This window comes from Falco cherrug, chromosome 20 (genome assembly GCF_023634085.1).
Source record: "Falco cherrug isolate bFalChe1 chromosome 20, bFalChe1.pri, whole genome shotgun sequence".
Lineage (NCBI taxonomy): Eukaryota > Metazoa > Chordata > Aves > Falconiformes > Falconidae > Falco > Falco cherrug.
The window spans coordinates 1,226,596-1,239,594 of record NC_073716.1 but is presented as its reverse complement, the minus strand read 5'-3'; the positions used below and the strand labels follow the sequence as shown (position 1 = coordinate 1,239,594).

The 12,999-nt window shown below is 48.5% G+C and overlaps 1 protein-coding gene across 8 annotated transcripts in view; it reads left to right on the top strand.

Annotated features, from left to right (window-relative positions):
* Window positions 1-12,999, top strand: part of TANC2 (tetratricopeptide repeat, ankyrin repeat and coiled-coil containing 2) — a 247,598-nt gene that overhangs the window by 191,332 nt on the left and 43,267 nt on the right. For all 8 annotated transcript variants that reach the window (XM_055697501.1, XM_055697497.1, XM_055697495.1 and 5 more), the window contains 3 exons: window positions 2,683-2,914; window positions 6,056-6,222; window positions 8,212-8,819. In XM_055697501.1, the coding sequence (XP_055553476.1) occupies window positions 2,683-2,914; window positions 6,056-6,222; window positions 8,212-8,819 (1,007 nt within the window). The remainder of the gene's footprint in view (window positions 1-2,682; window positions 2,915-6,055; window positions 6,223-8,211; window positions 8,820-12,999) is intronic.

Below are 12,999 nucleotides of genomic sequence, written 5' to 3'. Positions count from 1 at the left end.
CTTCAATGAAAAGCTCGTTTCCAGGCTATACAAATTTATTTTTTTTTTTTTTTTTTAAATCTTGGGTGTACTTCTTGGCTTGTCCAGTTGAGCAAAAGGAGAAGAGACTAATAACCCCCGAGAATTACAACCAGTGTACTGAGTGATCATTTCAGATGCAGCTCAAGGTGGGGGCATGGTCTCCCACGTCTCAGAAGAGAATTCTGAGCAGTGGAGATGGTAATCCATCACTCTACCTGGATACTCGAGCACTTACTAAAGTATGTAAAGTAAAATAATTGGAGAGAGACCTTCCCCAGAGCATCAGTGGCCAGGCATTAAAGGTGCTCACCTATACAGAGGGAGAAAGAACAGGGGTTGGCCTGGTCGGGGGACGAGAGGTTGTCCTGAAGCCTCTTCCATTCGCATCCTGCACTAACCCCGCTCTCATTCCCGAGGGTGGAACAGGGAAATGCTTGGAAACCTTGACAAGTTTTACAAGATGAGAAAAGCGTTTCCCACCCAGCCCTGGTTGTGTAAGCGAGGAGCCTGGTTTCTAGCACCCGGCTCCGCTTGCAGCCCTGGCTCTTGGCAGCTTCTCTTTGATTTGAAGATAGAGAAAATGTCACGGAGAATAAATAACATCAAGATGAAATTTTGGCACAGTTGTTTTTCTGAGAACATCATCATGTCTTCCCTTCGGTTGCCTTTGCAAAATCTTCATTGCTTACTGGTTTAGCTTCAGATCCCCCTATTGAGCATTGCATTATCTCACTGCCTAAGGCTTAGTCAGTATACCAGTAAACCCAGTATAAGGATCAAGAATGTATGTGAAGGGGCTTAAATTAATTGAGTTGTAACTGTAAGTATGTCCCGGTGTCTAGCAGTGACCATTCCTATCATGGGTACAAGCTGTGTCCCTCTTCCATGACTTCCATTAGGTTCCTGGGAGAAGTTAATTGGCCTCTCATTAAAAACTGACTTTTATTTGTGTGCCTGCACACCTATTGTGTGGGAAATAAGAGCTCCGCACACAGCAACTTGATTCCTGTTACTGGGAACACGGTATCAAGGGACAGCTGCTTAAGGACTTTAGACTGTGGAATCCACAAGTTATAATCCCCATATAAATAGGATTGTTGGAAAGAAATCAGTGCCTTTATTATTACCTTACCTGGTGCTGTTCTCTAAGGCAATAAATTATATTTTAACTGGCTGATAGGAAAAATTTTGTTAGGAATTGGGAGGTAACCATTAAAGCTTAAGCACATGTATTAGGGCTTGATGCTTGAAATAACAACCTGGCGTTATCATCGCTGTATGCATCACAGCTCGTTTTGGCTGTTAGAGGAAATCATTGCATTATACCCCACTGGTAATTACATATGATTCTATTTAAAATTAAAAGCCAGTGCTGAGCCACCAATGTGTGAGGACCCCCCAGCCTGATGTTTTTGTTTCTTGGTACCATCCCTGGTGGGATGCACCAGCCCATCCCTTGGAGCTGGCTGCCAGCCAGGGCTGGTCACTGCAGGTGGAGGGCCAGCAGCCCCTAACCACGGCCACAGGCCACAGGCCACCTTTCATCCGAGCTGACACGGCCCCCGGAGGGGCCACGGCGATCTCGTGTGCACAGTGTCCTCAGTTACGTTGTCCTTCCCACGTTTAGAAATTCAGTTTATTTTGCAGTATTTACATACAGTGCTCCCGGGCAGCGGGCATTTTGGTACAAAACTGATCCCACCTGCTTTGCTGGGATATTTTTGGATACCGTCAGCGACACTTAAAAAACAAACCCAGTGAATGGGAGCTGGAGAAAAGCTTGCTGACCTGGCAGAGGCTGGCACCAGGCGGGCAGCAATTCTGCGAGGGCGCTGATGCCAGGGAGCAGGAGCCTGGCGCTGGTGGTGCTGTGCAGCCTGCCCGGTGCTATACAAGCAGAGCGGGGTTTTGGTGAGCCTGGTTTGATATTGCGGGAGAAAACAGGAAGGTTGGCAGATTGGACTGAGGAGATAGCACTGGTTTTCTGCTGATTTTAATACATGGGCAGAATTTAGTGGGTTCTAGCAGAGTCTGAAGAGCTGGGAAGACCAGATGACCTGGGAAAAGAGGAAATTTTCCTTTTTTTTTCCCTTTTTTTTTTTTTAATAATTAATTTTCTGAATGAAGAATGCGATTACAGTGGATGAGTAATGTATAGTAAGCCTGACATTCCCCCCAGTTCACGGGCATCTGTCATTGGCAGGTGCTACCTTGCTGTAAGGTGCGCAGCTAGTGCTTGCTGCCTGCTTCTGCCAGGCTTGACGTTTGAAAACAGCAAATAAAAAATAAGTTCAAGAAAACAATCACAAGTCATTACTGATGTCGAGTCCTTAAGCGGAGCTTGGAGCACAGTCCTGTTGCTCCCTGCTCAGTGCAGCGCTTCGGATATGTCAGTTACTGTCACTCTCCGTCTCTGCAAGCAGCTACGGCTTAATTTCATTTATTCCTCAAGTGGCAGGTCCAGTCATTTTTCAGGATCAGCGCCTGTTTTTACCAACTGATTCGTCTGGATTCTTGTCACGGGTGGTTAACGCTCGGTACTCTTAAAGACTTCGCCTGCCAGAAGGCATCGAACTCACCGAACGCAACGCGCTGCTTTCAACAACTTGCGACTGGCGTCTGACGAAGATGTGGTTTTTTTGTCCTTCTCCTCTGTGCTAGGTTGTTGCTTACCACTACTGCCAAGCCGACAACGCCTACACCTGCCTGGTGCCGGAGTTCGTGCACAACGTGGCCGCCCTGCTCTGCCGCTCGCCGCAGTTCGTCGCCTACCGGGAGCAGCTGCTGCGGGAGCCCCACCTGCAGAGCATGCTCAGCCTGCGCTCCTGCGTGCAGGACCCCATGGCCTCCTTTCGCAGGGGGGTCCTGGAGCCCCTGGAGAACCTGCACAAAGGTACGGTCATGACGCTCCCTGCGCTCGCCCTGTGCACCGCTTTGCAATTATTATTTAAAAAAAAAATGCTGCTTGGTGGCATCTGAGCCTTTAAGCGAAGCGGTAGGTGAATCCTCCTGCGTGGCATCTCAGGGGCTGCAGGCAAGAGGTGGGATGGGGGGATGCTGAGAACGTGCCATTGTGCTTGTTTGGAAGTGCAGGATTAACCGTCCAGCTCCTCCCGTTGGGGGCTGGAGGTGGAGCAATGCCCACAGCTGTGCATGGCTCCCTCTTCTCTTGCTTTATTCCCCGTTCCAAGCCTGGCCTCAGTGTTGAGGGTGAAAACAAGCAGCAATTTCCATGCGCGGCTCTGTCCTGATTTATTTGTTTAGGGGGTGAACGTTTTTCCCTTTCCCTGCCATTATTCAGTTTCTGAGAATTTGAAGCTCTCACCAAAAGGGCTGACACTATAAAAATCTACAGACACCCCGTGTGAGGCTTCGAGGGGAACTGGTAACAAGCTTTGTCCTGATGAGACTTCAGAGCTTTTTCTGATGCAGCGTTGGTTTTGTCTCCTTTTCTTTCTTTCCTCTGCAAGATAGAACTGATCTGTGGTGACAATCGCTGAATTTCAGCTCTTCGCTCATTGCCATGAGAACTGGCAGAGCGTTGCAGAGTTCAGGACTCTGTTGTCCTGCAAAACAATGTTTATTAAAGTGGCGTGCTGCAAGTTGGCTGCAAAAATAGTCCAGATAATTTTCCGTTCCCACCCTACATATCGCCATGTAGGAGCCAATGTGAAATAGATGCAGCTTTTCCCAGATTCAAAGCCTCGTTATTCCCATCAGCTTTTCAAAACACGGCGGCCAAACCGTGAGCAGCAGCATTTGGGGCCAACACGCGTGGTTCCGCCAGGCACAAGGCACACATGGAGCCAGCACAGCTCAACAGCAGTTGATTTTCCTGGCATGGAGAAATGTCACTGTAGGAGTAATGTGGCTACTCTTCCCTACCAACAATCCTGGCCAAAAAAAAACCCCAAAAAAACCCACAACAAAAAAAAACCAACCAAAAACAAAACAAACAAACAAACAAAACAACCCCAAAAGATACATTTAGGAACCACTGCTCTAAATTGCTCTAAAGGAAAATAATTCCTGGTTATTACAGTAACTCCTTGGGAGGTATTCCAGCTCTTGAATTCAGAGCATTTCAGAGGATGCTTATTTTTCTTGCCAAAGAGGTTGACCCCCATCTGGTCCCAAATTCTGCAGGGTGGAAAAATTTTATATAAAAGCTTGCTTTTTTTTCTCTTGGGTTCTGCACTCAATACAGCTCCAATGGAGCCAATGATCAGGACTCCCATCTTCCAGCCTTGCTGATGGAGAGTGCTGGCAAGCTAATTTGCACCAAGTGTTTTGTAACAAAATGAACAGTGTCTGGAAATTGGTTTTAAAATGTATAACATTTAAGACTCTGTAAATATATCAGCAGGTCTTTTACAAGGTGCTGTTGAAGCTTTAATGCTACTGGGACAAAATTATTGCACAGCCGTTAATGGTGAAAGTCACTGAGAAAGTTAGATTCATGTTTCTCAAATAAATTTTTTTTGAATCTCAAGGAATCTAAATAATATATAGGAGAACAAAGTTCTGATTCTTCCCCTGCTTTCTCCCCTCTCCCTTAGGCTTTATAAGAAACATGAGATGTGGGCATAAAACTCAGGCACTATATTCAGTCCCAGATTTCAGAGAGTATTTTTTAATACACCCAGTAATCTTACTGAAAAGTTAACTGAAAAAGGATCTATGGTAATTTAAATTCAAAATACACATTTTTCATATGGATATTAATAGTGTGTTAGGAAATAAATGCAACTTGGTAATGTAAGGCAAGGACAAGATGCTCAGCAGTGCCTGGCGCAAGGTGTTTATGCATTTCTGTTCTCCCTGGAACACTACAGAGATGGCTCATGTCATCGATGAACATCTTGTGCTGGGTTTTTATAGAAAATTTCCTGATGCGATTTAAAGTCAAAGAGGAAAGCTCACCGGCTGCTGGGAATGCTGAGCTTGCTGATAGCAGGATTAATCCACAGTGAATTACAAAGAAGAGTAAACTTTGTACAGCTCAGTCTGTAGTATGTGTTAATAGCATGTGCCACAGTAGGCTCAGATGTCCCATTTCCCACCCGTTTTTTACTTTATTAGGCAAGATTACCTCTGAGAAGGTAGCACTTGAGCTTAAGATGCAAGTCCAAAAGAGTCTGTATCATTAGTTACAAAGCTGTACTCAGCTCTCAGGACCCGCTGTGGAAGCACTGACCTCATTGCCTACATCAGCTGGTTACCGTGTTGACCAGCAGCAGAAGGATCCTGTCTGAAACCTCTGAGATTTGCTTTTTGTAGAACATTTTTATTCCCCCCAACTCATTTATAGAAGAGGCTTTGGCTGCAGGCTTGTGACCAGACTCCTGCGCTGTACTGGAAGTTCAGAGTCGGTTTGAACAGTCTTTGCTGAGCAGAGGATGGAACCTCCAAAACACTGAGTGACCTTCCCCCACGTGCAAGCTGATGGTTTACTCTCCTCGGATAATTGTTTCACCTGTGAATCAGGCTCGGCTTTGTTTCAAAACGCTTGCCCAGACCTTAAGTTGATCCAGAAGCCAGTGCCCAAAGTGCAGACGCCAACATTGGAAGGATCTAGAGGCGCTGGGGAGGTGACTTGGTGAACCTTCATTTAGCAGTTGCACAGTTAAGACAGGCTGACTTAAGACAGGGTGAGAGTGTAATACTCAAACTATAGAGAGCTGCTGATAAGGTGTTCAGAAAACTGACCAGAAAGCTACTGATTCACATCATCAAACACTGGACTTTGTGGGAGAGGTAATTTTTGAAAATACGTTTAGCTGTGTGATCTGTGGGATATCACAGCTGAGTGCGTTGTAACTAAAATATGTATTTTATAAGAATTGAAACTGTGTGTGTGTGAGCCTACTTCCGTGTGTATACGCAATGAAGGTATCACGAGAAGAGCACTGCTACTGTGTCTTTTTTCCTCTTTAGCAATATCTGGCGGTGCTTTAAAACACTAGCGAGTTTTGCAGCACGTTACAGTCATCTGTCTGGCCTTTCAAATAAATGCTTCTTCTCTTTCTCTCAGAGAGGAAGATCCCTGATGAAGATTTCATTATACTAATCGATGGTTTAAATGAGGCTGAATTTCACAAGCCAGATTATGGAGACACCATAGTTTCATTCCTGAGCAAAATGATTGGAAAATTCCCTTCCTGGCTGAAGCTGGTCGTGACAGTCAGGACGAGTCTACAGGTACGCTGTGATAAACCATGTTATTGCCATGGTGGGCTTTGGTAAAGAAGATCTCTGTGGATACCTGGATTTGCCTAAGACCCTTTATTCCAGGTTTCCCTGTTAGCTTTTTTGTACTCGGATTTACATTTGTGTCCCCAGACTCGCTCTACAGCTTTCAATGGATCTAATCCAGCATCGCTTGTTCCTGTCAATAAATGTTCATCAGCAGATAGTTTAGATCATTTGCCAACAGGCTGTTTACTCGCCGAGCATGGTAGGAGCGTAGGGCCCGACGCCTGTCAGCCTGCGCCGCTCGAGGACATCCCATCCTCCCTGGGGAAGGGCAGAGGAATTTGTGTCTTCGTAGCCCTTCTGCGTGACCCGGAGCACAAGGGGGGGATCGTTTGGCTCTGGAGGAGTCGGTGTCGGGCCAGGACATTCTTCAGCTCAAAGAAAACTGTCTCGAGCAGGTGCTGGAGCTCTGAGCCAAATGTTGCTTGAGTTATTCTTACGTATTTTTATTTTAATTTGCATCTGGGCAGGTTTGTACCTTCAGCCTGTCCTTAGCTACTCATCACACCTCCCTTGGCATAAGGATTAAGCTGACTGTAGTTTTTTGGCTCAGCTGCTCATCCGAATGAAGCTCCGGGGAAGCACACGCAGTGACCCCGTTAGGACAGGTCTGCTCTCTCAGCGGTTGCCAAGTAGCGCTGGTTGCTTCGTAGCATCACTTGGGAACGTTCCCACTGAGCATCAGAGCCAGGAGCCTGGAGGAGACAGACGTCAGTGGGACGGGACACACGTTCGGGAGCCAGCTCAGAGCTGCTCTTCAGCCGGCCCAGCTGCTCCGGGCAGGGGGACGTGCCTGCAGCTCTTTGGTTCTCGTTTTTTCATTATTAGCTGTTTTTTCATTAGCACAGAGCTGTGGAGTTTGTTTTCGCCAAGCACCGTTACGCAGCTTTACTGAGATTTGCTGATGTTCACTGAGATGCACAGGCTGGTTCAGTGTGGTGGTGCTGGCGGGGAGCAGGGTGCTGGTCCCAGCCCCATCCCAGCACGCGGCTGCACGCTGCCGTCCTGGCCGGGAGCAGCAGTGGCACCAGGAGAGCAGGGGCTCGCTGCTCTTTGGTGCTGGAGTTCTTTTTCTGCTCAGTAAATGGAGTATATTAAACATTGTTTGGAAGAAATCTTTCTTAATGGCAGGTAAATTGCATCTCTGTGGCTTGAATTGTTTAATTAGGGCACTTGCAGCCCTTCAGTCCTCACTGCAAGCTGTAGTTTTGCACCGTGCTCACCCTCGTGATTTTATTAGAGAGTTGACGGCTTCTCCTGACTCTGCCGTGTCCAGCTCCGTTGCATCCTTTCTCCTCTCCTCAGCAGTGACCGGGAGCCCGTGCCACGAGAAGAAAGGCCTTTGGTGATCCTTGGGTTACGTTGCATGAGCCTCACCCGTGAGCTCGGCAGCCAGGGGAGCCCCGGCCGCGGTGTCCTGCAGCACCCAGACCTGCGTACTTGGCGCTGCGGGATGCTCTGCTCCACCCGGCGTTCCCGTGGTTCCCGGTGCTGCCGGCTGCGCGGTGCTGGGGCGCGCTCCCGGCGTGTGGCTCGGGCTTGGCTGCAGCAAAAGTGCTGCTGGCCCCGGATCTGTCACCTGGTTGTCCTCTGCCCCCGGCGGGGGGGCAGGAGGGACACCGTGTCGGTGCATGCTGGGGATGGGGCAGGGGTAACAAGGGCTCCGCTCTGCGTGAATTCGCCAGCCCTTCCCACGGTGTTAGGAACAGCAGCCCCGCATTTTTATTTCAGTCATGTTTCACACACAACCTACTTGATTATAGATGAGATTGTGAGGTCCTGAGGGCACAAACTGCCATCTTGTGTGCTTGCCCTGATGGAAGAGGTCTTAAAGGAGTCTCAAAGGTGCTATTGTAATATGAATTAAGTTTACTTAATGAATAATAAACACTGCCAGCATGAGTATCCTTTTTTTTTTTCTTTCTTTCTTTGTAGGAAATAATTAAGCTGTTGCCCTTCCACAGAATATTTTTGGATAGACTGGAGGAGAACGAAGCCATAGACCAGGACCTGCAGGCGTATATCCTTCATCGGATACACAGCAGCTCGGAGATCCAGAACAACATCTCGCTTAACGGCAAAATGGACAACACTACATTTGGCAAACTCAGTTCTCACCTCAAGACCTTGAGCCAAGGGTCCTATCTGTACCTAAAACTCACTTTTGATCTCATAGAGAAAGGATACCTAGTCCTAAAAAGCTCCAGCTACAAAGTAGTGCCAGTGTCTCTGTCTGAAGTTTACCTGCTGCAGTGCAATATGAAGTTCCCAACGCAGTCTTCCTTTGATCGGGTGATGCCTCTCTTGAATGTAGCAGTGGCATCGCTGCATCCACTAACAGATGAACATATTTTTCAGGCCATTAATGCAGGTAACATTGAGGGCACTTTGGAGTGGGATGACTTTCAGCAGAGGATGGAGAACCTTTCTATGTTTCTTATCAAACGTAGAGATATGACACGAATGTTTGTTCATCCCTCTTTCCGAGAATGGCTTATTTGGAGAGAAGAAGGTGAAAAGACCAAGTTTCTTTGTGATCCGAGGTAAGGAAACCTGAGAAATCAGAGCTCACAGATGCGGTCATCTCGTGCTGTTAACCTGAATCATTCCATTTCATTACAAGCTTGCCCATGGATGCGGTTGCCTGACGTGGGTCTGCCCACACTGTAGATCCCTGCAGCTGTACTAGTCACCTTAGATCTTTATGTTGTTCATGGAAAGACATAAGCACGTGCTGGGCACACGACCGACCCGGCAAACCTAATGGTCATCGTCAGAGTGAGACGAGGTGTTGGGCAGGCAGCCCCAGGGTGCTGGCTCCCGTGTGGACGTCACCAGCGGTGTCTGCCCTTCGGCAGGTTGCTCCTGCCAGCTTCGTCTGGAGGTGGGGAATCGCCCTCCCTGTCTCCAAAGGCATCGCAGCCGCGGGAAGTGGAGGGTAAGGGGATGAAAGATGAGCAGTGTGGGTATGTCTTTTGCAGTTGGCTTCTTTTTGAAGTAGTGTCCTTGTAGTCCTACAAAATGGGGTTTTTTGGAAACAAATAAGGAACAGAATCAGGCTGTAGTGATTTTGGACTGTAAATGCATCTGTAATCTCCGTCCTGATAGCAGCTGACTCCCTGGTTTAGCTCACAGGGAACAGAATTTAATCACAGTTAGATTTATATTCTCTAAACCCAATGGTCACTATTAACAGCGTTATCTTTGTTTCTACTGAAGAGTGGAAACAGACACTCCGGCTGTAACTCTAGTAGTTTATGCTCGTAAGCTTTGCTCCATTTTGTCTGCCTGTTTCTTAAAATATGATTATAAAAATCAGGGAGACACAGGGATTCAAGGCCGAGTCAATGCATCTCCCAGACCCCAGTGTCAGGCTGAAGAAAGTAAGATGGTGTTTGCTGGGAGTGCGTGGCCACCTGGCTGATTAAAGCAGCTATTGCTGTTCACGCCGTCAGAGTAATTTACCACTTGAAATTTTACGGTAAACAGGCTGCAGCAGAAAAATACCGTATAGCTCCTCGCAACGGGCGCCTTCTCTGTTCAGTGGGTCCCGCACAACAGCCCTGTCGAGCGAACCCTTCGCAGTGCGTCCCACCGCAGCAGGCGTCTCGATGCCGGTGTCAGGGATTTAATACCCTTCCTCCGAGTCGTCACGCGCTCTCACTGCCTTTATGCTTTTCCACCCTGTTCTCACTGCCTGTGCGGCACTTAGGCCCGTGGAGCTGAGAGCTTTCTCCCTCCCAGTCGCTCCCAGTGGTGCTACTGGTTTTGGCTGGCCTGAGCCTGCCAACACCTGGGCCAGGGGATGGCAGCCAGCGTGCCCAGCAATTATCGCTCATCACACAATGCTTGCCATAACGAATCATAATGAAAGCAACTCAGGAAGACCACCACTCTCCACCGTTACCGTGAAAGCAGAATTGGGGTGCGGAATGCTTACCTGGTGGGTGAGGCTCCCCGCAGGTGCTGGTGCTGCCTGGGGCAGCAGTGCATGCGGCTGTGGTCCTCTGGGTCCAGAAACACTCCTCTTCCTTCTCACAGCGATGGTAAGGGCACGCTCAGAATGCCAAAGGAGACCCAAACGTGCGGCGTTTTGGGTGGTTCCACGTTGGAACCGCCACCTGCAGTTGTACCACAGAGGCCAGGTCAACCCATGTCTGCTCCACCCGTCACCAGCGGGGGGGGGGGGGGGGGGGCTCTGCCTTTCGGGAGCATCACAAACACGCCGCGCTGCCCTCAACACCATTCCGGAGACTTCCAGGCATCACTTTTCATCCCGCCTGTGCCGTTCCACAGGATAAATTAGCGGTCACTGTAAGGTGCACAGGGAGCGATGCTCTGCGGGCAGGGATCCCTGCGGAGCGAAAAAGCAGTTACAGGGCATGTAACGGGCTCCCGCTGCCCTGGGTGCAAGTCCGTACATACTGGAGGACTAATAAGTATCTCTAATGTATAATGTGCACTAATTGCATTATACTCTGATGGTAGATAATGAAAGAGGATACGTTTTGGTGATTAATAGAGAAGACCCCTGAGATTCAGCTGTTGCGCTCCTCAAAATCCTCCTGTCCAGCTCTGAGGCAAGAGCTGATACTGAGATGTTGAGCTCAGAGCATGCTTAACCCTTAGCAATGATTAAGTAACAATTTTTAAATTTTATTTCTTCTAAAAGAAGACCAGCTTGCCACCGACGGAGCTCACAGGAGTAGCCTATGGAAATTCGCCTGCGCCCGGGTTATTAGCAGCCAGTTTGGTTTCTTTCTGCTCGCTTGGGAATTGAGAAGACGTGCCAGCTGCACGGACCGCTCCTCAGGTTCATTGTACGGCGTTGCAGAAATGTGCCATTAACGTGAGGCTTTCTGACCTTGCCATGTCGATACAGAAAGAGTCAGGTTGCTGAGGCTGGTTTTTTTCCCCGGGAGAAGAGCTCTGAAGTGAAATGTGGGTTTGTGAAGCTGCTTTTAATTGACTTACCCTGACAGAGTGTCCAGGTGTGAGGATGTTACGAAGCAAATGGGGATAATGGGCCTCATGTCCCTGGCACTGCAGCTGGGGCAATCAGCCTCATTTCGTTAATGAGTGAGTTCCCATGTTCTTGGAATCGTGGAAAAGAGGGGAGAGGAAGAACGTAACATCCAGAAATTAACACACTTTTCTCTGCTTTTACAATAAACAGCAGGTTTCCATCCTCCAGGTGTTTGCATTAGCCTCTTGAGATGCTAACCCTCTTCTTGGAACACTCACTGTGCGTTTGCTGCCCAAAGCAAAGGCTAATTGGCATCGAAGGGGAACGCTGTCGCTGCAGGCTCCCCCGCAGGGGAACCCCCCAGCATCCGCTGCTGTTTAATAACAGGGCACCAAAAAAAGCATTTGTCAGAGCGTTTAACCAGCATTGCAGTAATGACTTCCCCAGCCTGTCAATGTAGCACTGTTAACCAAGCATCTTAGTTGACAACTAACATAAAACATTTTAGGGAAAGACCCAATCCTTTGTGACTGCTGCATGGAGAAAGTGGTCATTATTGTATGTTCGCTCTTACACTTGTATTTCTTAACCTAAATTCGGCCATAATGCTGTGCCATTTTCTGCCTAGACTTAATCAGAAACTTCCATGCAATTATTTTCCATGATTTTATGATGCTAATAAAATGTTTTATCCGTGCGTTGCTGATGAAGAGACTGTGAGAGAGACAGAAGAGAAGTGATTTGCCCTGGCAAGGCAATAAGAGATCTGTAGTCAGATATGGACCCCAGAAGTGAAATTACTCTATCCAGTTTTAAGTACCAGCATCTGAGTTACTTGTCTAGACTTGCTTTATAGTCAAGAGGAGAGAAATAAGAATAATTCATTTCATCATGAGCTAAAAGGCTAAAATAGGTCAGACAAAGAGCGCCTGGGAAGCATCTCCTTCTGTTGATTTATGAAGGAGCTCGGGGTGATGGGCTCACCAGGAGATGTCTCCGGTACTGACAAATAACATGGACGAGTTGAACCTGTCCAGGCTACTCTTCTAACCAGTATGCAGAGTTTTGAGGTGGATTCACAAATTTTCTTTTCTTGTCCAGGAAAGCTGAGGGAGGAGGAAGATGCCCTCAGTGCTGTTGCCTGCACACGGCTGTTGCATGCTGGTGGCATGTCCCTGTGGTCACCACTCAGCCTGGAGCCGGGTAGGAGCAGGCTCTTTGCGCTGCTCGGGGAACTTCCAGCATGTGGGCCACCCGAGTGAAACAAAGCATTTAGATCTTCACCACTGTTCCTTGACACAGAGGAGGCTCTGAGCTGCTTGTGGCTCCTCGCTGCTGTGCAGCTGTGTGGCTAGCTGCGCTCACTGTGACTTGCCCTCCGATGGGGACAGCAGCTCGTATCTCCCCTTCCGTAGGAAGAGCACAAGCAGCAAGGACAGGAGTCACTGGCAGGATGACGGAGGAGACTCTCCTTGGTAGAGAACTTTGGAGGGATGCCCTGCCACACGCAGGACGTTTCCACTGCGCAGAGATGCCAAGCTGTTCTGGTGGATGCTGCGGATGCGGTGTTATCCTGAAATCCCAGACATCTGTGGCTGGGTTTCCAGGAAAGCTTGAGTGTTCAGGTATGGAGAGAGACCAACAGGTGTCTGGCATCTCGGAAAATCAGGGTGTTGGCGCCTCGTTCAGCGATGGCACCGCTGGGCTGGGCTGACCCGGCTCTGCAACCCAAGCTTGGAAATGCTGCGTGAGGAATC